Source organism: Opisthocomus hoazin, chromosome 5 (genome assembly GCF_030867145.1).
Source record: "Opisthocomus hoazin isolate bOpiHoa1 chromosome 5, bOpiHoa1.hap1, whole genome shotgun sequence".
Lineage (NCBI taxonomy): Eukaryota > Metazoa > Chordata > Aves > Opisthocomiformes > Opisthocomidae > Opisthocomus > Opisthocomus hoazin.
The window spans coordinates 63,329,484-63,354,451 of record NC_134418.1 but is presented as its reverse complement, the minus strand read 5'-3'; the positions used below and the strand labels follow the sequence as shown (position 1 = coordinate 63,354,451).

At 38.1% G+C, this 24,968-nt stretch overlaps 1 protein-coding gene across 6 annotated transcripts in view; it reads left to right on the top strand.

Annotated features, from left to right (window-relative positions):
• The window catches only part of CCSER1 (coiled-coil serine rich protein 1), a 745,310-nt gene that overhangs the window by 348,567 nt on the left and 371,775 nt on the right, over positions 1–24,968 (top strand). The window contains exon 8 of one of the 6 annotated variants that reach the window (XM_075421509.1): positions 10,484–10,553. The exons of the other annotated variants lie outside the window; for them this stretch is intronic. Within the exon in view, the coding sequence (XP_075277624.1) occupies positions 10,484–10,543 (60 nt within the window). The 3' untranslated portion in view covers positions 10,544–10,553. Of the gene's footprint in view, positions 1–10,483; positions 10,554–24,968 lie in introns of those variants that run through there. 6 annotated transcript variants of the gene reach the window in all.

Genomic DNA, 24,968 nt, shown 5'->3' with positions numbered 1-24,968 from the left:
GATCTCTGAGCTAACGAGCTTTTATATTAGACTGTGAAATGAGACCAAGACCATGTTCTCAGTCGTACCTGGTTTTATACGGAGAAAGAGAACTGTCCTTGCTTGGACTTAATCAGTTCAACTTCAAAACAAAGTCTACATTTCTGCGTAAATAAAGAGTGCAAATCCTGTCATCATGCTCTTATTACATCCACCTTCACCAAAGCAAATGCTTGTGATTTGTAATCCTACAGCATATGTACTCTGTAAATATGAAGGAGAACCTACGCTTTTTCATAAACGTTTTAAGATTTTGAATTCATTCAAAAGAAAGTCAGAAGCAAGATTCCCATGGGAGTGCTTGCATGTTGCATCACAGCTCAGGTAACACTGCACTCAGCTACCATTTTCACAGTCTCTTGCGCAGGCTGTGATATCAGCACTGCCAGAAAGATCCAAATCGTGTGAGACCATACTCAGGAATATCTGGAGGAAAGTCTTTTCCAGTGGAGATACTCCACCTTAGTCTATTGTGTACCATTATTTTAATGGAATCTTTTTGATTTGTCTTGTGTTAAGGCAGTACCTTTAAAGGAGTGTCAGTGATACCCAGCAAAAGGAATAGAAACATTTGAGTAAGAAACAAAGTGTAGCCAACTCCAATGCTATTTAATCCTAAAAGCAACCCTGAGAAAATGAAAATGTAGAAGTATCACTAATGCCGTTCAGCAACTTTCGCTCCATAGCTGTTCTAAACAGTGAAATAGCAATGGAAGTTGGTTTTCCATGAGGAAAGAACAACTTTACACAGTGCCAGAAGTGTAGGCATTTTGTCGTGTGGCTTTGGGTTTCCTTCTCCCTGTGGAGTTAGTGACATACATGTGTTCCAAGCAGTCTTCGCAGGCTGTGCTCTTTAAAAGCTTAGAAAAAAATCCCATTCGGACACGTATGCAGAACGTGCATTTTTGAACAGCTTTTCTAAACCAATTTTTGATAAAACACTCACCGGCATTTCTTTTTAGTGAGGGTTATTTTTACGTCAAATTTTATCTTTCAATCCTCTGCTGTTTTCCATGGTTAAAGCTATTTTAAAAAAGCAAGATATTTTTCCATATTATGGGAAAAGTTTATTTCTTTTCTCACAAAAGAACATCTTCTTTGTTGGTTGTTTTGCGCTTAAAATTTTGTGTAGGGACAAAACTTCCTTTGACCAGATTTTTATCCTTCTATCCCTGTATAATATTTCTTGAGGAATTAGAGCCTTATATTGGGGGAAAAAAGTTGTGTCACAGTTGAAAAATTTCAGAATTATGAATTTGAAATGCAACAGAGCATAATGATATGTGTCTTGCAACCTTAATTCAAGTATTATTTTATTTTATAACAGCAAAACTGTAGCTGGCTCAAATGTGAGTCAAATGTGAGTGACTTTTTATTGATGACTACTTATATCTATGCTTATAAACTGTAATTAAAAATAATCTTGCCTTTCATTTAGATCAGTGAAAGAGGGGGTGTTTGTGAAAGGTCAACTTACCAAGCAACGTCTCATCCATTTTTTAGAATCTGTTCCTTTCTCCTACTCGTTATATCATACTTTATTGTAGCAGTATTTTTTTTTTTTTTATTATTCCAAAATATAATGACAAGAACTTTTAAGAAGGGATCTGTGACAGTCATTTAGTACATAATATATCTTAACATTATGTAATTATACATTATCTGTTATAATGAGCACCGGTCTGACTGGTTATTAGCCACAACCAAGTTGTAAATAGTAACCATAATAGTAATTTATTGTAGCAATGTTTAATTGCGTTTGAATCCCATGATTAATCTCAACCATGCTTTACTAATTGGCATTAAAAATAAGAAAAAGTCCTTACATTCTTTTCTTCTGCTTTGAGGGAGCTGAGAATTTCCTTCAGCATTTTTTATCTTACTCTGTTCTGACTTCTGTAATTAATACTCTTGGTGCTAATTCCCTGAGTAAGAAATAGAAGTGCCAGCACAAGTAGCAAAAGCTAACAGTCCTTAGCAGTGTTACCACTGCTATAGGTCTAATAAGGTATAGATCTGTACTAAATTAGGTCTATACTGGTAGTTCTGCCATTCATCCTGCATCTCTGCAGGCTCCGTAAATACAGATCTGTGCAGTCAGTAATGGGCACGACTCTCTGGAAGCTTTGACATTTGTGCATACAACTTTACCAAGAGATAAATTTTCCATCTGGTCAATAGTCAGATTAATATTTTTAGTGCAGAGGTTTGGAATAATCAATATGACAGTCACAATAATGATCGCTGGTTGGCCAAGGCAACTTATCTTTGAGAGTGTGACTTTACATATCTAGCTGAAGAGTGAGGTCTTGTCCTAATTTAGTCAGCAATGATGACAACACATTGGGCCTATACTTCAAGAAGCTTCTCATGCTAGTTGACACACAGCCAGCCTATTTACTCTCTCTTCCTTAAATGCACTGTTTCCAGTATTTTAAGTATTTGCTGGCAGTTCTTTGAATAAGACCATTTTAATGTATTGTTTCTTTTTGTTTTCAAAATGGACTCTGAAATAATCTCATAGAAATTATGACCTATGGACAGATACAAGTTAGGGTCCAATGATCCTCTTTCACTGGAAGCATCCTTAGCTCATGTCCCTCTCATTCCACTCTCCATCTGAATTTCTGCTTCCACTGAGCAGCATGTAAGCTCTGAAGCCTCTGTGATTTTTGTTTGTTACAGAAAGAGTTTTTTGTATTTCTACTACAGTGAGTGGAGTTACAGAAGTATGACTCGCTCAATCGCACCTCTCCTAATCTATCTCCCCAGTCTCCACCTTATTTTAAACCCGTCTCTCATCATTCTTCAGTGGTTTAATCAATTCCTCCCACTCTTTTATTTCCCGTATCAGTATTTGCTTTCTCTATGACTCCTTATGTCTTACTGGTGTAGCACAGACTTTCAAAAGTTGCATCATCACAGCAGCTTTCTGCCTTTGATGAAAGCCTTCCATTATATAGTTTCTGAGAAAAGACTTACAGATCTGATTTGTTTCACAGTCTTTACCATCCTAGTATATGTGATCTGCAAAAGCACTGAAATTTATTCTGAAGGTAGGAGTGAGCAGTAGGTGTTACGGGTCCTGTTGCAAGAAGCATCTGTGCATCCATTCACTCTCTTTTGCTTTCTTAAGGAACAGGGCTCTGCCAGCAAGTCTGTCTGAGTAAAACCACATCACCTCTTTCATCAGTAGTACTTGCATCAGCTCATCCAGTAGGCATGGAAGTGGCTCTGAAATTCTCCTCTTAAGCTTTGACTGATAGGAAATGGAGTGACAAAGAATAACATCATCATAATAAGAGCTTAATGTAAGAAAAAAATGTATATAATAATAAATATATATATATACTTGCTCAGTTTTCCCTTGACCTAAGAATTTCTTTCAGGTCTTAGTTTATCCTGGCCTGTAAAACGAGTCTGGGAAACAAGCTGTCTCTCTCCCAACATACCATCTTTGTCTGTCCTTGATTCTGACTTCTTGCTCATATTGAAAATACACTACGTTTATGGCCAAATTTGAACACGTCTGTATGTGTGTACCTTGTATGTGTCCATTGAACAAGCCATCCTGTACACTGTGGAACCAGAAGTATCTCCCTCTTCCTGCAGGTTTTGAAAGGAGGAGATACAGAAGACAGTGAAGCTACTGTATAATCTAAAAATACTGCTATATGATTTTAGGAATATTGTATGTCAGTTAATCATTCAGGTAAAGTTACCACTTAGCTACTTCAGGATATTAGATTTCCTTACATGCAGGTATTTGATTTGGCTCTCCTAGGGGAAATTGGGTGAGCAAGAAGAAACGAATTGACTAAACACGCAATCTCCCAAGGCAGAGCAAAGACCAGGACGAAAGATTGCCTCCAGGGCTGGGGCTCCATCCGTGTTAAGTTAGTGACACTAATTAACCAATCGAAATGTAATGAAGTGTTAAAAACCAGACTGTAGAAGAGAGAGAAAATCAAGAACCCCTCGATGGATATTCTTTTCTGAATGACTGATTTATAGTTAGGGAAGAATTTTTCACCCAGGCAAAAATGGTTTTGAGTGCCTATGGGTAATGTATACCTGCCAGGCTTCATGCACTGAGAAGACAAACAAATATTTACGCATTCTGAACACAACATGGTATTTCCTGAGGTTACCATTTCCTTTAGGGCTTGCAGCTCAAGGTTTAGTTTGAGAACAAAATACTTCAAGAGAGTTAATAGCTGAAGGCCCTAACACCCAAAATGCAGGATCATTCAAGAAAATTTGTGTGAGCTCAGTACAGTTGTTCTGGTACAAGGACATTTTACAAGATTTAGGGTTTTTTTTTTATCTTTTTTTTCTTTGCCTTTTTTTTTTTTATTTTTATTGCAGAGAATGTAGGTACAACATATGTAATTTCCCAGTGTCACTGATATAATTACTAAAAGAATCAGGAATGAGACTGGGAACTATGCATGTATTGCCTGATCTCTTTCTGCCTCTATGCCTTGATCGTAGCTGCCTTTCCCAAATTTTGTGAACATGCATTCTCTTTTCTTTTAGTAAGTTTTCCTTAATTTATTGAAACTTTCTTCATAGAATGAGGGTTTGTTCAATATTTCAAAATTGCAAGCCATTGGTTTAGGCAGAATTGATGGTTTTGATGCTATAAATTCAGTTATTTTCTCAGCGAGCCACATACGGAAAAAGTATTGATGTCTGTCTTAATAAAATGTCCAAAAGCAACCAGAAGCACTGATGGTGCTTCAACCAAAGGTGTGCAGAAGGATCATTATTACTTTTTTTCAGCTAACAGGGTTTCCGGTATAACTTAAAATTAATATAATCAGTACTACAAGGGTAAATATTAGGTGCATTCAGGTTTCTTCCCTCAGGCAGGCACATGATCACATGATGATTTCTGATACATACCTACAGGGAAGGTTTCTTCTGCTGAGTACTCTATAGGTAAGATTTAAAAGTTGTAAATCTTGTAGCATTACAGGTTGCTGAAAACAAGTTATCACTAAGACTATGAAAAAATATTTTCTTGATGCTCCATGGGAGGATCCTGATATCCCCAGTCAGAGCATTTAAAGTTCTTTGTCTTCATCGTCTCAATACAGATAGTAAATCCTCCCAACTTCCCTTGGCTAGGGACCAATAGGCATAGATAAATCTCGGGGAGGACACTGGCATTTGGAAAATATGATGAACGTTCTTTTAGTGAGCAGAATTATTGCAAGGGGTTCAGAGTGAAATTCTGTTTAAATCAATGGTACAGTGCCAGTTGTCTACAGTAGCATGTGCCTTCAGGTCACGGATGGCATGGATTGTGTCAGAGCTATCGATTACTTTAGAAGTGAAAATGTAAATCTGTTCTGACCATTTTAACCCCATCAGTTATTTTAGAGGTGAAAATGTAAATCTGTATTGACCATTCCAACCCAAGAGTATTTTTTGTGATGGTATTATTGTAAATGAGACAAAATTGGAGTGTTTTCATAAATTTAATTCAATATAATTAAAATGTAAGACTATTTTTAATGCAAGAATTTATTTAATAATAACGATTCAGTTTCCAGTATGTGTTAGAACAACCGATGTTTTCTTCCTCGAATACAGTAAACAGACCGTGGACTTATAAATGGGCTTCCTACATCTCAGACAAGTATTCTCACAGTAGGAGGTGTGCCTCTCTTTCTGGCCAGCGTTTGCATTTTCCACCCAGAAAACCTCTGAAAGACACTTGCATGGAAACAACATGTTTTTGAAAAAAAGTTTTGGCTTCATCAAATAGAAATTTTCAAATGGAAAAAAAAACTTTTTAAAAGTTCCTTGACTCTTCTCTTAGAACATGTATAAACAACTTCCCCAGTGTGGAAAGAAGTAATGCTAATGACTCAGATACTTGTTTTCAAACATAATCTTTTACTGTAGGAAATACAGGTTTAGCATTTTGAAATTCTTATCAAGCTGAATGTCTCAAAAGTACAACACTAAAAATAACTGACTGATTTTGATAATGCTGTCTTAGAGTTTAAAGAGACAGATATTTTGGTGAGCAATTTACACAGCCATTAAGGAGAGTGGGTTATACTCTGTTAATTTTGATCACCTGAAATTAGAGGCAAGCTTTAATTGCTGAAACACAGACACCTTGTGCCACTTTAGAAACCCAGCTATATCCTGCCTTTTCTCTTACTGCCTCTCTGCTAGGGCAAAGCACTGATTTGGGGTGGGTGTTGCTTTGCTGTAGTGTGTTTTTTGCCACAGGTTGTTTTTTGCCATGTTCCTGTTTTTTTTTCCTTTGAGTTTGTCCTTCACTCATGCTGTGTCTCTTGGTAAGTTATAATATCCCTTGCAAATGATGTGTTTATATTGGGCTGTTTAAATTTGCTGAGGAGTGTGTGATACAACTGAACTAGGTGACTTACAGTGTTTGGTTGGGACTTTCCAAATGCTGTTCCTCTTTGCCCCAACCTTTGTGTGGTTCCATAGCATTAAAGCACAAGCACAAAATAATTGGATCATAAGCAATCTCACTTGCCCACCCCTAGTTACAAGCAGCAAAGCCTTTACCTGTGATAGTAAGGTGTTTGTCATATTTACAAATGACCGGAATGGTACTTGTGGATCCTTGACATCTTCATTACTTTGTTTTATGCTCTACAACATTCTTGAGGATGCTCCTTCAATTGCAGGCTTGTATATTTAATGCTTATTGCCATGCTTATAAACATTGTGAATGAATAATATGTACAGGCCTTTAAGTTATAAATACTTTAAGTCTTTTGCTTCAGTCTCCTGTTTTGAATATCTTTGTCCTCTCTCCTCCTACAACACGGCATGGTTGATTCCAGTGGTCTTCATCTGATTTCCATAATTATTCTCAGTGATGTGTGAGAGTGAATGCAAATTTGTTAGCAAAATGATAATTCCTTATCACGACAAGAAAAAAAATATTTGCAGAGTTATCTGTCCATGAATTAAAACATTACTATTGGGTTTAACCTCTTTTATAAAGCAGTATGCACCTCTTAGATGAAAGAGGTCCTTAGAGTAAATCAAATTAATGGGGAAAAAATTAACAAATGTTATGAAGCTGTCATTTTTTTTATATATTGCTACTGCAATTATATAAATGCTGCTTGCCTATCATCTAGATATCTTCAGCAAGTGAATTTGAGGGGACTGATCATCATAAATGTTAATTAATTCTGAGGTGCTGAGGCTTTGGTAAACACTAATCCTCATAACACTCCTATAGACTGAAGAGGCGTTGCTATCTTCCTTTCACAGAAAGAAGTCTGAGGTATTTCCACTGTACTGGTGATACTGCATGCTGTCCTGCTCTCAGCTTGGGGGACTGATTCTGCTTTCCCTGGTTTCAGTTTCCAACTGTTAGTTATTCCTCACTGACCCATGCCTTACTGAAACGGCTAGTCTTCCCACTCAAAAGAAGAATTCTGCAACTCCTTTGTTGCCCAAACTGGGGATCCAGGCCTGCTCTCTAGATTTCCCCATTTGCAGTCATGAGTGGGAAATGTTTACCTTTATTTAAAGAGGTAACTGAGGAATATTTATGATTTTTTAGAGAATTAATTGGTACTATGTGACATGTCAGTTCTCTGTATAATACTAAAAATTCTTTGCTTATAGGAATGGAAAGATAGCTCGATAAAACTATTTTTCAAGATTACATTGTATTATTTGATGGGAAATATGGAGTGTTAAATATTCCCTTGTACAGTTCTTTATTATTTTTTATCTACAAAGTCCTTCCTGTGTCGTATGAAGGCAAGTTTCATTTTTTTTTTCTGTTGTATGTTTGTTTCCCCTCTGGGAGTCTGTAAACTGAGGGCTTTAACTGTGTAAACATCAGTGGCAGGCATTTGCTAAAAAAAAAAAATCAGTCACTCTTCTGCCACAAGGAGATGAGGTATAAGTGGCCATTTGTATTCAAGCTCTTCTTTAGTATTTTCATAAACTTTTTTGTGGTTTGTGGAAATTGGGACTGCTCACCTGTTTGTAGAATGTCTTGTACACTTCTGTGAATCATTTAAAGCAGCAGTGCAGGCAAGCATTGTGATTCAGTTAGCTTAAAATAGTATTCCCAGAAGGGTCCAAAAAGGTAAAACTAACTGAATCTGAGCAAGTGCATGCCTCACCAGGGAATACATTAAGTTAAATTTGCCTATGATTATGATTTAAAGCACATCAAATGTTCTTTTGTGGTGTTTTTAAGAGGTTGCTATTTGATCATCCGGTTGCAGCAGCTTCATCTCTTCATGCTGTATTGGCAGGCTGAAAAAGGAAACTAAACATGATGTGAACTGGAGCGCAGCTGATCACTTTGTCAGGTGCTTGTATCTTCGCTGACTGTAAATGATTTCTCAGGAGAGAGGCAAGAAAGATATGACTGCAAACAAAGGCAGCATTTAATGTCAGTGCGAGCCTAATGACAGAGAAACAAATAGTCAAGGAACAGTGATGTGACTTAAAAGAAGCAAATGAAGCACCTGCTCTGTGTCTTTGGAGAGCTTGGTAGGGTGATTCTGTAGGCAGGCTTTTGCTCGCCTGAGGCTTGGGGTTTGTTATTTCACACATCTAGAGCCAAAGGGAGTCAAAGCCTTGCAGTTGCAGTGTTTCTGGGGCAGTTGGTTGTGCCGAAGGTGTCTGATCCAAGATGAATGGATGGATGGACAGATGGATGGATGTCGGGTAGTGTCAGATGGACCATGCCGCTTCTCTCCTGCATAATGAAGGAATGACACCTCCCCAGGTCCCTTCCAAAGCATGATGTGTGCACTATGGGACACCACTGACCTACAGTTTGGACCAGTGACTGAAGTAGCAATTAATATTACCACCCTAATCAATATGACTAATGTATTAAATTGGTCTGAAGGCAGATTGATGTAGAAAAGATACTTTGCTACATTACAAAACTTAGAGTGCTGCCAGGCAGATTCATCAAAGGGTTCAGCTGGGAAGATACCTCTGCAGATATACAATATACATCAGCTGTGCTACTTTTCAGCCATATGAGCCTCTTAGCAGCATTTTATTTTTTTTGTGCTTAAGGTGTAGTTTTTGTAGAATCAACTTAGGCTGAAGAATGATTAAAGGAAGTTACCTAAGAGTCCTTTGGGTTAAGAAAGTATGATTTAGTTAAGTGAATCAAGTAACATCTTGATTCCTTGGTATGCGGTGAAAAAAACCCCAGCCCCTGACTCTGTCACGCTGTGACTAGTGGAGCATTAGACTATGGAGCAAAACCGAGCATTTGGCAACGTAACCAAGGTGTTCAGTGGAATTTGCCAGTTGTTAGGCTAAATCAACAGAAACCATTTTCTTTGCCTTGCACGAGTTCAGTTCATCAGGTGACTCTTTCCGTCTGTTTGGTTTTTTTTCCTCTGTCTCTTCCTAAATAACGGCACGTTCATCATTTCACCTTCTTGACTTGGTTTTGTCTCTGTGATGTCAACTGTAACAGAACAAAATTATTGCACAAAATAACCACTTAGCTAACACCAGAAATATCTCTCCTCTATATTTTACCAAAAACAGTGTTCAAATACAGTCTGTGATGTGACAGTTGATGTTAATCCTGTTTTTAAATAAAATTGCTCATGCAGTATATGATGAAAGACTGCTAGTATGCATAGAGAGAAGGATTCCTGTTGTTCTGTTGGAAAATAGATGTCATGAAAAATAGAAGCATCTTGTGAGATTTTACTGTGTCATACCAGCTTCTTGCAGGTTGACTCTTACTCCTTTCCAGTCCTTTGTGCAATTAGATATTTAAAAGTAAGGATCTGGGAGCTTTGGGGGATTTTTAGAGAAAGCTGATTGTATTTTGTACTGTGAGTCTCTTGGCCGCGGTGTAGCCTTGTCCTCAAGGGTGTTATTAGGAGTCTCCTGTAGAGAAGGTTGAACTCCACTTGTTACACTGTTGTTCAGCAAAGAGGAACACGCACGGTGCTCTTGGCAATATTGTGATAGCCATTTCTGAAATTAAAACCATTTGGCACGAAAATTAGTATTTACAGGTATCATGGTGGTACAAACAAAACAGCAATAATGCAGCGTACTTCAAAGAAACCTGTTACACAAATTACTGACGTTTATTCAAGGCTCAACTCTAGCTGTAAATTTATTTAAAAGCAGTGAATAAAAGTCTGGTAGAGAAAATGACTACAAAATAGCTTTAAAAAGGTACTAACTCCTAGTCAGTTACCTAGGAATATGACAATGTTACAATCTTAGTGAAATTATATGATTGTAGGGATAATGGTTTTTGTATGACAGGTATCATCTTACTATGAAGAGTCAACTGAGGGTGCCTACTGACATTATAAAATTCAGTTTAAAGGTCCATGTTTTTAACTATTTCATTTATCATCTCAAGAAGGGTACAACAAGCATTAATATATCTGCATAATTTTCTGTGTATTTTTTTTAGGAGTATCAACTGTGTGGCTGTTATATTCCATATGGGAGCATCAGAAGAACAAGCCTATAAGCTCAGAAAAGCTAATAGACCTCTTAAGATGGGCAGAGTATATGGTCACTAGGAGAAAGGACGTTTTGTCAAGTCATGTTAGCTAACATGATAGCAGGTGTTACATAAAAGTTAATTTCTGATTTGTTGTTTGTATGCCCTGTGGTCCCATTTGGTTTAACTTGCTACTTACTTTTTTTGTCAGGGGACTGGAAGAAGTCTGTGTCCAATGAATTGCAGATGAACAAGAATTATGTGGGAAAAGTAAAAATACATAATTTTAGGGCAACGGATCTCTTGCATCTGTGAATCAAATCAATGTATATTATGAAGCTGGAGCTTACTGAAATAATTATTGGGCTATGATTGTTAGACTTCAACTCACTTTTCTAAACTTCATGCATGTAACAGATCTAGGCACGTTCTGTGATGTTCTGAGCTGTGTGATTCTTTGCTGAATTCCATTCAACAGTGGATGCGTGGTATGTGAGCAAGGATCCAGAGCTTTGAAAAAGACCTATGCTATTTTCTCACAGTTGTGGAATATGGCTGCTTTCTTTGTTGTATTTTGGAGTTGTGTGGAAAAAATACCATGAAAGCATAAATAAATGTGAAGATCAGGGATCGATACTACCTGTTACAATTTGAACTGAGAAGGCTTGATAATTCAGAATAGAATTTGATAATCCAAAATGACCTTGTTTTAATCAAAGTTGTTCAGAGAAGGAATGTAAAATACATCTGTGCAGCAGATGACCTACAGAATGAATCGTATGCTTGTCAATCTTCATTACACACATGAAATTCTTAGAAGTATTTTTTTTAAAAAGTCACTGCAACAATATATATAGAGTACAGATTGACAGGTCTGCCATGCTCTGTTGCCCAGACATGGAGTTGTTGGGTGGCTTTCTCAAGGTCATAAACCACCTAGGAGGAGTGAACTTCCCCAGTTCTTTTCTTCAACTTAAGGGGGGAAGTTTGAAAATTTCCTGATTTAAGGTAACAAAACAAAAGGGAAAACTACACCATGGAGCTATGAAGAAGTGACTAACAGTTTGTTAGTGACAGAAAATCCGAATCTCATGATCTTCTACTTTGCTATTTGGTGCTTCTCTGGCTTGATCTCGTTTCAAACTTAATATAATGTCAAGCTGCCAGAAGAAGCAGTCACATTTCCAGCTTCAGTTCTCTTCCACCATCACACCTATTTGTATGCGAGATTGTTGCGTTAAAGGGAGGGTAAGGGGAGTCTGATATTCAACTAGCCTGCCAGAGCCCTTCCAAGGACTTTCACTGAAACAGTTTCGCAAAGTTGAAACAATAGGTAATTTATTCAAGCGACAGTAATCACAGATTCGGAATTGCCGTTGATAAATTCACTGTCTACAAAAGTTGAGCTCAAAGTAATAGTTTAGCGCTTTAGTTAACAATGTGTTCCCGGGGATATGTCTGACAAAGTTAGAGGCGCGACTCTTACCAAAAAGGCGTCCCTACTTGGGGGGGGAAGAGAGGTTCAGGCCCGTCGACCCGTCCGTCAGGTGAAGTTCTCGCTTGGCTCCTCCTCCCAAAGAGAGTTTTCAAGTGCCAATTTTTATATGTTTGGAAATCTTTTTGCGAGGTGGGACTAAGTCAATTATTGTGTATCGATTGGCTCTTGGCACGGAATGTCATGTCGTCAGAAGCGGGACTCAGCAGTGTGACACGCCTTCGGAGCGGGCATCTTGGTATGTGCATTCGGGGGCCATCTGTGCTTTGTCCAAAGCAATCTCTGAAGCAATCTCTGGCTGCGCAGCCTCCGCAGCGCCCCACAGATCACTGAGTTTACAGTGATGGGCTATCCCCCCTTACTTTTGTCTGATAAGATAAGCACCAGTTATTTACTTCGTTTGTTAGCTCTTCGTTTGTTAGCTCTTCGTCTCTTGATGCCTCAGTCCGTTTGTCTTTTGTCTTGCATTCGACAAGTCCAGCAAGGCCATCGATTACAGAGATCCACATTTGAATTTGACTCTGCTTGCTTGCGTACAGGTGGGAAACGAGCTGGGGTTGAGGAAAGGGCAGGACCTTGTCTCTTCACGCAGCACCTGCTCATTCCAGTAAACTATTAATTGAACTGTAAGCCCAAGACAAGTGACTTACAGTAAGTGACAGTATTTTATATTATTAGTCAAACAGAATTTTCTTTTTCCTTGTGTGACAAGCTAGAGCAAAATTATCTGAATAAAACCACTTTCAGTAACTTTGTAGGTGAAAATGATCTGGTCTCGCGAAGTACACCTGAGCATCCAGTTTTGACTAGAGTGTGCTCCCATTGGAAGGATAACCAAAGGAGAGCAAAAATGCCAGGAATGAGGACATAGTTTCTGGGTCAATGGTACATAAAGAGAAGACCCAGAAGACTCACCTGAGAAGTGTTATGGGTGGTAGGACTGGACTAGGCACTGAGAGTTCAGCTTTGCACCACTGTCACTCTGCAAATCCAATTTAATTATTGAATGTAGGAGGCAGTGGAGTGTTGTGTGAGATGACTGATAATTTTATGCTCAAGAAAACAGAACAGTTTTTACCAAAGCCCTGATAAAGTCTGTAGAAATAAACAAGCATGGTTCTGCTTTTGCAAAAGGTCCATGTTGGAGGCAGGGGGACGTTGCTGGTGCCTTTGGGAGAGCCAGTCAGCCCCGCAGGCAGCCGTGGGCCCCTGGCCCCAGGGCAAAGCTCACTGGGGACGGTGAGCTGGGCTGCTCAAGCCAAGCCAACAAAGCAGCAAAGATATCTCCCATGGCACAGGGATACCAGAGAGGCAACTGTGATCTTTGTTCAATTCTTCCTAGAAAACTTGAAAGTTTTCTCTATTTGAAAAGTTACGTGTTCTTTTTTTTTAATCTTAGCAGAGCCTTCTGGGTTACACGAGTTAAAGGCCCTTCAGACTTCTTTATGGAGTTTTTAGAAAGTTTAATATAAAGTTTATTTTACTATAAAGTTTACTGGCAGGCTCACTTGGGAACCGATTTTGCCCTGATATGTACCCACCCACAGATATAGGTATATATTTCTTACAGAAATACTTACTGTAAATGTGCTGTCAATTCCTAGGCTGCTTTTTTTTTTAAAATTACACCTGCTCTTGTTCAGAGCTGCATCTATGTAGCTCTCAATGACGGCAGCCTACTCATCCTCTCTTTCTCCTTTGTTTCAAGAGAGAAAAGGGCAATAAAAAAAGAGGAGAAAAAAAAGTAAATCAAATGTCAATCAAAGGTTCTTATCAAGTGCCTCAGAAGAAGGTACTGCATTTACCTGTAATTTTTCACAAGTAGCACTGGATTTTTCTTTCTGGGTGGATAAAAGGGAAAAGATTGCAGGGGTGGGATTTTCCATTTGTGGTTTACAAAAAATGTGGTTAAATAGCACAAGGCTTGCACTATTTGCAGTTTTAGTAGTTTATTTATAGGGAAAGATGGCCTTGGGTTTAAGGTACGACAGTGAATATCGGAGGACGCAGGATTTCTGTCCCAGAAGCTGCATATCTTTCCATGGGGGGGTAATGTAGGTGATTTAAATTCTATCTGCAGAACTGCCAGAGTACATTTATTCTCTTTAGTGGTATAGTGAGACTAATTTTATTAATCCTTTGAAGTGCTTTTCAGGTTCTCAGAAGGCAGCCATGGTAGAGGTGCAAAATATTAGTACTTGCAAATGTTCTAGATGCCAGAATATGTAAGAATCAGGCAGTGAACATGATACTGCAGGCTGCATACTGAAAATCATGGGAGTGCTAATTGGTAATAAGAATATTAATTCACATCAAATAGTCCACACTGGCATTTGACTGTTTGATGATTGTGAATGTTAACGATTTAATTACTACTTTCTTGGGTCTGAAGCTGCTCCATCAAAATGGTAAGATTAGATCTGGTGTGCATGAAGGAATGGGGAATGTTGTGCCTAATATAGCTATGTCTTAATTAGTTTTTCCCTATCATAAACAAAACAGAGCTTCAGAAGGATTGACACCTTACATGACAGGAAACATGTTGGAATCACCTTGCCACAGTTCTTTTTAATCTCATGCATATGATGAGGTTGAAACTGTCAAATAGGCAGTTTTTTAAATGAAAATCAGGTTCCCTTCGAAGTAGTGTTGTCCCCTAATGAATAAATATGGATCAAGAGAGCTGCTGTAAATAATGCAAGATGAATAATTTTTGAAAAAGGCTGCTAATCTTAAAATTTTGTTTATTAAATTCTTAGTAGTTATTGCATTATGTACATAAAGTCTAAAAGTTTAGGAGTTTTTATCACTTAACATGTTGAATTCTAAGCAACATTTGTTTACCAGTTTTTCTTTGTTTTCAAGTCCCTTCCCCCTCCCATGATATCACAAGCGGAAAGAAATACTTATTTCCTGTTTAACAGATGATGAAAGAGAAATTCAAATAATAATGAAAATCGCAGTAAGCAACTTACTGTTTTCATCCCTCTATTTTCGTGTCACCCAGGTGGATGAGAAGCTAGGAACATTTGGCAGACTGAGGCAGTGGGGCAAAGATGTAATGTAATGGTAAAGGTGACACATGATTTCATCTTTCCAATGATTTCATTTAAAAAAAAACACCAAAACCCAGCTCAAACCTGTAATAACACTTGGTCCTATTTGTTTTCAATAGAAAATAAGCTTAGGGCTGATGCTTTGTTCAGAAGTGAAAGGAAGACAAAATTCATTTATGAAAAGCAAAAGTACATCACTAGACAGATGAAACTACCTGTGAAGACAGCTAGATCCGCATTCAAATTCTGTTACAGTAAGACTAATTTCTTGCTCCTAAGTATATCCATCAGATTTCTGTAGCTATTAGAGCATAAGAATGTTTTGGTTATCAGTCAAAATTAAATTTGAGTAAAGCAATTAAATTGGGGGGGGGTGGGAAGAAGACTTTAAATGTGTCGTAACAGAAAGATTACAGTGTGGTGTGATGATACACCTTGAGAACAGCAGAAAGATAGTAAGTAGCAGGAAAGCCACATGGCACAGAGTAGTAGAAGATACCTAAATTAGCAGTAGTCACCAAACGGCTGAAGAAAACCTGAACAGGGAGAAGAAAGAGGATTCAAAGCTTTGCTGCTTCTCTAGCTGGTTGGCCAATCTGTATGGAAATGGCATGGCTTAGGAGTTCAGTAATGCTGATTTGACTGACTTATTTGTGATGGACTCGCAGGAGCAAGGTTAATTTTCTGGTGCAAAGTTACCCTATACTGAAAAGTGGATGGCTTTCTACTGCCAAATTTCCTTCTGTTGTATAGGGACTGGAAGAGGCTGGGCTGGGCTAGGGGACTGCTCGAGGCAGCAAGGACTGGATTTGGAGAAGGGAGCTAGTAAGACACTGCTGGATGGTTGGGAGGACAGTGCCCCTTACAGTGGTGATGTGGAGGCAGTTCTACTCTGGTCACTTCTGTGGAAAAGGCCTTTGCTACATGGGAGAGGCTCCTGCACTAGGAGCAGGATCATTCTAGCATGAGAAAAATGCTTGTGAACAGAGGATTGAGCAAGGTCCCTGTGACCTCCCTGAGCTGCAGGCTCTCACTGATGGGTCTTGTAGTTGCCACTGTTTTATTCATTATTTGGAGTATGCCATCTGCTTACTATTTTGGGAAAGGATAGGTTGTTCAGAATTCACCTGAACAAACAGCTTGGCTCCAGAACAGAAGCTGGCCAACCCTAACCCTGATCTAAGCAATCGAGGTTAAAGGACAGAGATTACTTGAAGTCAGGGTTTCGGCTAGCTGCAAAACCAGCTATGTTTTTCCTGCATAGATCAACTGCATACGTGCAGCTGTCTCTTTCAAGTCTATTCTTTGTCTTCATGATAAGGGAAGGAAAAATTCTGTCTTTCCATTATAGTAATGTCAGCTTGCGTTTGGTAAATCTTTCCAGTGTAGAGTGATGCCAGATAATATCTCCTCTGCTCATTGTCCATTCCCAGTCAAATTATTTGGGATATTTTCTCCCTGATTAGAAGGTAAAAATCTTTCTTAAACTCTCTTATTTAATTTGTTAGAAAACAGAATTCATTCAGTGTCCCTTTCCAGGAGTTTCTACAGTAAGCTTCTGCAGAAACATTTGTTTTCTCTTGCTCTTGGGAAAGCATTGTATTTCAATTGTGAAATTCTGTCTGTGCAAAAAGAGATGCATCAGCAGTGTCTTAAAAAAGTTCTGTCCAATCAAATGAAAATCACTAAATTATCTTCTAACTTGAAAATGTACCTCTCTATCATTGGATTTTTCTATGGGGGAGGAAGTGACAGAGACAGTAGATTAACTAGATGTTTAGAGTTAAGTGTGCAGTTCAGTGCTAAGATAAATCAGGAGCATATAGCTGTGGCTGCATTTTCGAGGTTGTCAGAAGTGAAAGAAATAGTAGATTTTATTCACTGGGGGGTTTTTGTTGTCTTCACCCCCTCCTTCTTCTGAAGTTTCTGTAAAGTGAAAAAGCCTAGACAGAAATGGTTTGCTAACTCTGGGAGAGAAATGCTTTCTTAAATGTAGCTCTTCCAGATGTAGTGAATGCAAGTTGTTATTCAAAACTCACTGGTTTAAGCTAAGGTTCTCAAAAGTGCCCACTGATTTAAACTTCTCAGATTTTGCTACTTAGTGGAAGACATGAAAGAGTGATATTCTGAGTGCAAAATATCAGCACTTTCTTCAAGTCAGGTCTTTTAAGAATTGTTGGCACCTAAAATTAAAGATTCCTTAAAAGCCACTGGTAATCTTCTCCTGTATGGAATAGAAGTGCTGCTCTTCAGAGCAGTCAGTAGCTACTCTGATACATAACAAACCTTTGTGCAGAAGTTTAATGTTTGAAAATTATGGATAGATCAACCAGCTAGGGTGCTTAAAATTAAAATGTCAAGAGTTTATTACATTTGGGTTAGCTTATGCCTTTTTCTTTGTGGGCTGATCTGCAAACACATATTGTCAAAGGCTTGCTAAGTATTTCTAATACTGAATGTAAAAACCGTTACTAATTGATCTGAGCATGCAAAAGTGCTTAGTATCAGTTAAAAGCATTCATTGTGTTATGTCATTGATGAAAATTAGAAGAGAATTGACTTGTAGTTATGGTAGGTATTTGTAGAAGTAAAGTCTTTGAAATAAAAAGTAGCTGCATGCTTTACACAGCATGTGGAAAGCAGGGTTGTCTGCAGAAAGAATTGTTGGATTGTACAAGGCTTGTAAAATGCACACCCAAATGTACATTCAAAGATGTGCACAAGATACCTACTTATTTCACTACATTAAATATGTTTTTAAAGAAGTAATGTCATAAAACTCTCACTTCTGTTAGGAAAACGGTGTTTGATTTTGTATTTACTGTAGTTAATGTATTTTTCATGTTTTGTAAAGCAACCACAGTATGTAAATTGTTCTTGACTTTTTACTGAGTAAATTTACCAACTGAAATAGGAGAGGCTGCTAGAAATGCCCATATAACCTTGATGTCTCTGTCAGTGCATTGATTTTACAGTAGTTCTTCCACATATATTAATCAAATGTTCTTCCGTTTTCATGAAAGGTTATTTCTGTACCTCTGTCTTGCTTAAAACATAAAAAATTTCTGCACATGGTTTTTGAAGACACTTTGACATATCACACTTCTTGAATTAACAAATATTTTGAAAAAAAAAAAAAACCAAACCCAAAACTTCAACAACTTCCTTTTATGGTCTAATATAAGCACGTGCTTATCTTTGTTCATAGTCTTGGCTTACCTCTGGCATTTTCAGTACTGGAGAAATAAAATCCAAGGGTCATTGACAGTGTGCTCTTCAAAATGAAAGCAGTCAAACTGCCCAGGAACGCTTATCCTGAGGAAGGGTCCTAATTATTGGAACATGATACAGAAAATTAGAGTTCAGCAGCACTCAAACGATTCAGCAACCAAAAGTCTTTGGTATATTTATAATGTAACAATATTCTGATTGTAAGTGTTGTAGTAATAGCAATTATTTCCTTAGAAAACTGGGGGTTATCTGGCATTCCTTCATCATATTGTCATGCTAAATTCGGAAGAAAATTTAATAATCTACCATCTTTAATGACAATGTCTTTATCTAGGAGCATTATTGTACAAATGGAGCTGAAAACAATAGAAGAGGTAAAGTGGTATCACGGCCTGAGATATGTAGGGAAATAATTTCAACAAACTTGATATACAGAATGAATAGCCGTCACATGGCAACTAGACAGTTTGAATATTGTGCACCTGCCAAATAGTGTATAGTAATGAATGTCTGCTAAAAGAAAGCACGGACCTGTGATCCCAAAAGGAATGTTTGATGAATATCAAGACTACCCTATTTGTACTTGAAAGATAAATCTGTTTAACCTTTCGGCTAGGAATACAGCTGCAACCTAATATTTCAAAAAAGATACATGTTTCTTTTTAATCAATCAAAAGTTACATGATTAATAGGTCTTTGGGGTGTGATATAATTTGAGTAATACATAACATGTATTTTACACCTTGGGAACATGGTTATACAGATAAAAGATCTGTCAAATCATCATGAATTTCTAAAGATTTCCAAAACCAAAAATTAGATGCAGGAAGTGCTTTACTTAACAGTCAAAATTAGCACGACTTGTCTTAATTTCATTTTGATTAGAATCAGGTAACTGACTAAGAAAACCTTCTGATTTTTACCAAACTTCTTCAAAACTGTATCATTAGAGATTAATTCCTGTTGTATTTGTTCACATATGCCATACTGGCATCTTCCTGTTTTGATCTTACATTTATTATGGCTTTATTAGTTAAGGTTACTTAGCATTAATGCTTTTTGGAAAGTTGAAATTACATATTTTAATTTTTTTAGTTTAAAATTCTTTATTGCACAGCTGAATTATAAATGTTTTTTACATGTACTTTTGAAAACAGTTTAGCTGTAGCTGAAATAATGAAAAATCCAAGTTTTATGCCTGACCATAAACTTGTATTTTTTAGAAATTAGTTGTCATATTTTATGTCTGTTCATAGCAGGATGTAATCCAGAGCATCCCTCAATGTGAGATGGCACTGCACTCAATCTGATCTGCATAATATTCTCCCTCAAAGGTTTACAGAAACCTGCTTCACCTTCAGTATGAGCCAGTCCCCGAATCCTCCTCACCTTCTGATGGGGGGAACCTTCCTGAGACAATGAGCTTTAAGAGATAAAAGCCCCATCTTGGCACTTAGATCCATGGTGAAACTTTAGAAACATCATTGGCCTCTGTCTTTCTGGACTCAAAAGTCCATAGCTTTGTAAATCTCTTATCCTTTTTATTGCAATATAAGTCCCCATATTGTGTGAGGGGAAACAGGCAGTTGTACCAGCCTCCACTGTGGGCTTTAAGCTCTGGAAACCCTGAACAGCAAGGCATGTAGTCTCCCACATTTACCATTTGCTGGGTTAGTTTTGTTCTTGAGTTTCTTTCTGGACAGGGTAAAGAGTGCTTTTCTTTGGTACTGGACTAATGAGCCACCTAGCTAGTTCTCATCTGAAACAGGGGGCCATCCCTTGGATTAATGTCTTCCCCCACCTGCCACCACCTGCTCTTAGTTTCCTGTGTGTTTTTCGTGGCTGTGCCCACTTTGATTGCCCTCCTTGGAGGCTGTGCTCTGGGCTGCAGTATTCCCTTACCTGGCTCTCCTGTCCCTGCAGCAAGCTCCTGCTGGGCTTTGTAGTCATTACTATTCTCACCTCCGAGATATGCAATTTGAGTTCAGCATTTTAAGTGGGACCTGTAAATGCTGTGAGAATAATCCGATCCCATCCATTTTTGGGCACAAACTGAAGCACAGGAAGTTCCGCCTGAACATGAGGAAGAACTTCTTCCCTCTGAGGGTGACGGAGCGCTGAAACAGGCTGCCCAGGGAGGTTGTGGAGTCTCCTTCTCTGGAGATATTCAAGACCCGCCTGGACAAGGTCCTCTACAGCCTACTGTAGGTGACCCTGCTTTGGCAGGAGGGTTGGACTAGATGACCCACAGAGGTCCCTTCCAACCCCTACCATTCTGTGATTCTGTGATCCTCCCCAGCAGCCTGAATAAAAATCAGTCCCCCCAAAAACCACAAAAGAATGAAGATTTTGCGGTGGTTTTTTGTATTTAAGAGTGTTTTATTTTCCTGGTGTATATTAACCAATTTTGCAAAGTGCTGTTCTTGTCCTCTTGCGCTTTTCCTTCAGCCAATTACAGACTGAAGTTATTGATTGACCCAATTAAAAGACCTCTTTAATGAGCAAATTTTTACTGTTAAAAATGTAATCTGTCCATTTTTTTGTACTGTGCTTTTAAAAATGTCAGAAGTGCTGCTGAACAAGAAGGTAGAGGATGAACAGCCTTGAAGTTTAATGCGTTGAACTATTTTGTGTGATGGGAGCGGATAAGCTATGACTGCTGCCTACTAATATGGTGAGACAGCCAGGTGCACTGGTGATACTAAGCCATACCATCCTGGCTTTCAGCAGTGGACAGCTTGAGAAGGGAATAAAATCAGGTGTAATTCCTTACTTGTTTCCTAGGCTGCGCATCTCAGCACTATCCTCTGATTAGCTAGATAGCTCTCTGACCAGTCTGTGTTTTAAAAATAAACCAAATACCTGCTTAGAATAGTTTTGCCTGCATTAAAAGGAAAAAAGTGATCAATATTTTAATATATTTTCTATCATGAAGATTACTATAGTGACATAAAGCATAGACTGAATGTTTTTTGTCAGTACAAAAGTAATACCATCTGGTGTTTAATTTTGATTATTATGTGAAGCTTAGAGTAAATTTTTACTGCCGAATCTGTCTTGGGATATACAGATTCCTCCATTAAATCACATTCATTATGATTACCAGTCTGTTGATACTGAAATAGGTACCATATAAAGTTATAAAACATTTATGAAATCTTAACTAGAGAAGCTTGTATGAGATGGTGATCCATCCTTTCTGTCTTTGGAGAATGAGCACAACGCATGGCTATTTTAAGACATGGGTTGAATTGAAGAGACATAGGTGAAGTGGTGCTCTGCCAGCCATGTGTGGGCTGTCTTTTATCTGAATCTAGAGACTGAAAATGATACACAAATCATGTAGAGTGATCATAACATTGTCTGAGGAACAGAAAAAAACCATACAAAATATTAGGTATATTTGCCCTTCTATCAAACCCCATGCTTTTCACCCAGCATCCAGAGGTATGGCCTTCTCGCCTTGTCGTGCCACCTCATTTGCTCTGGCCCTTTGTTTTCTATCTGTAATTCTCAGCTTCCCCCAGTGGGAAATGATCCTTAGCTTATGTTCCTGTCCAGGTGCTCTGTCTACTCAAGGTTCAGTTGATCTTTGGGGCTTTTTTTCTAACTCATTAAAGTCTTGTCTCTTATGATCTGTAACATCAAACTCTTCTCTTTTTCCTTTCTGTCTTTTCATTGATTTGAGTCCTTTTTTTTCCTGCTGCAACAGCAATTTTCCAATGGGGCTGCCTCTTTAAAAATTATTGAATACTTAGAATTTTCCAGCTGCGGGCATTTCTTGATGTAACCCTGACTTCATTCCTTAGGCCATTATTTCTTCTAGATGATTTCCACAGGATTGCCTTTCTTTCAAAGACAAGAATGAAAGATGACTATTGAACCCAATCTTTCAGCAAATTACTTTCTTGAACATCAAAAGTTCGGACATTTCATAAAGCATTCATTTAAGGTTCATGTACAAGAAAATTATATTCTACTTAGACGTAATATGGCACTATTTACATTAATCAACACCAAAACAGATGCAGTATTATAAATTGTACCAGATAATTTTAAGTTCAGATTTTCTGTGGCATTTGTTCTTTGTTTCTTTTTTACTTTTAATTCTATTTTCTATGAAAAGCTGTAAAGTTTTCTTCTGCTGTTTTTGATAATTTTCTCTAATTTAATTTTTCTTTCATTATCTTCCTTTTCTTTCTTCTATCATATCATCTTCTTTCCTCTGTGTCTTATTTAATCCATTTTTCTTTTACACTATGTATTTACCCTTCTTTCACAGCTTCTCAACCCAATTTCAACCAGCAGGTATTAGCAGGCTCTGGGAGGCACTGGATCAGAAACTGTCTGAACTGGGGCTGAGCATAATGTGTAGGTAGCCCTTAGAAACTATTCATGGAGCTGATTAAGGATTTAGGGCATAGAAGCAGCTGTCCTGGTACAGCACTGACCTGCTGCACTCTCGCATGAGCGAGCAGCACCCTTATGGGATACCTAAGACCAAGTAAGCAGATACAATGTCCAGAGCAATATAATATTGATCTCTGCATCTAACTGTATTTCTAGTAGAATGGCGTAACTTCAGGTAGGATAGGTGGAAGTCAGTAGATGAAATGAGGGGATAAGAGTAAATTAAAAGGGCAATTCTTACCTGATGCATCATTTGTCACCTATATTCAATATGGAAATGCAGAGACACTATTTTGGAAGAATTATAGGATTTCAATTACAGCCACTGGAAAGGATTGTATACTTCATGTCTGCATTCAGATGAATAAATCTGCATTGTACATAACAGGTTATGCTCTCTAGAAATAAGTTGGTTTGTATGTATTTTCTTGTTCAGTTGTGTCACTGTTGCAGTTTAACCCAGCAGCTGGCAACTTGGCATTAGACAGCTGCTTGCTCACCCTTCGCCTTCCCCCCTCAGCAGGACAGGGAGGAGAAATGGACAAAAGGGGAAACTTGTGGGTTGAGACATAGATGATTTAATAAGGCAACAAAGTAAATACTAATACTACTGATAATAATAATGAATATGCAAAACAAACTATGTACAATACAATTTTCTCACCACCTGATGACTGATTTGCAGCCAGTCCGCAAGCAGCAGTCGTGAAACCTGAAGTCGTGGATTTTGAAAATTTCACAAAACTCCCAAAAGAGACTGAACTCCCAGAAATGTTCAGACTCCCAGACAAGAGAGAATTCTAACCCAGGGAAAAGAGAAAGAGAGGTTCCTGCCCCCTGGCCAACCCCTATTTGTAAAATGAACAATGATGCCTATGGTGTAGAATATTTCCATTGGCCAGCTTGGGCTGGCTGCCTGGCTGTGATCTCTCCCAGCTCCTGCACACACCTACTTGTTAGCTGAATATGAGAGACTGGAAAAAAAGACCTTGATTACAGAGCAACAACTAAAAACTTCGGTGTTGTCAACATTCTTCCTGTACTAAGTCCAAAACACAACAGCTACTCAGGGGGAAAAATGAACTCTCTCCCAGCCAAAACTAGGACAGTCATATATATATGTAAGTATATATATATGTGTGTATATGTATATGTTTTTTTTTAACATTTATTGGCACGTTCTTTAGCACTGAGAAAGACAACTGAGTTAGCAAACTGCCTGTGCAGCAAATGGTTATTTTGCTAATAAATAAGAATTTGATTTACTTTTGATGACTGGAATGTTAATGCTTTTTGGTCTTATTCATACTTAATACATATTTACTACTTTGCTTTTAATGGACTAGATTACAAATGCTGATAGCATTCCTAAAGCATTTTACAGTAGCTGATTTGTATCGGCGCAGAAGTATGTTCCTTGTTGTGAGGTTTTGTAGAAAATTGACAATAGGGTTAAACAGCAAATAATTAATTTGATGTTTTATGAAGAGTGAAATAATTTCATCCTTTTTTGACAGGTTTAGCTACATACCAACAACTTTAACAGTTGTGGGGTGAGAGTAAAAAATTATAAACCAGCCAGGCAGTAAGATGCCTAGCAGAAAACGCATTGGTCTTGTAGAGAGCAAAATAGGAGTTGCTCAGATGGATCTTCATGATATCGTAAACCATTATGTTTCTCCCATAAGTTGCTTCTTTCCATTTAATCAAGAAAATCTATGCCTCTGTTTTAATGGAGAAGTTCTGCTATGGTGTTTTCATTCTATCTGATATCTCTGCAAAATCAGCCTGGCTTTTTCTGTTCACTGAAGTCTAAGATCATCTCTCTGCAGGATATAAAAAATTATTGCTCACTCCTGTAGCTGTATAACACAGGCTTACTACTTTGCATGATCCCATTAATTTTCATAACAACTAGTAGTAGGTACTAAGCCTTTTTTTGCTGGCTCAGACTATCAGTGACTGAAGTTGCAAACAGCTCTTGGGAAAACGTGGGGCAAATCCTCCATCTCCGTACAACTGTGGAGACAGAGAGGATGCGAATCTAGTTCCATTAATATTGTGGCCAGGGTCTTTTGGTGGAGGGGCGGAGTTGATTTTTGTACCGAAGTAATTGTTTTGTTTTATTAGTGATCATGCATGAAGCACTGTTCACCTGGGCAGGATCTGCTTCCATAGATGTGGAAGGAAGGCTGTGCTGTGTTACTGGCATTGTGTGAAACTACATCTGTGTCCATTAAACATACATGCAAACTTGTCT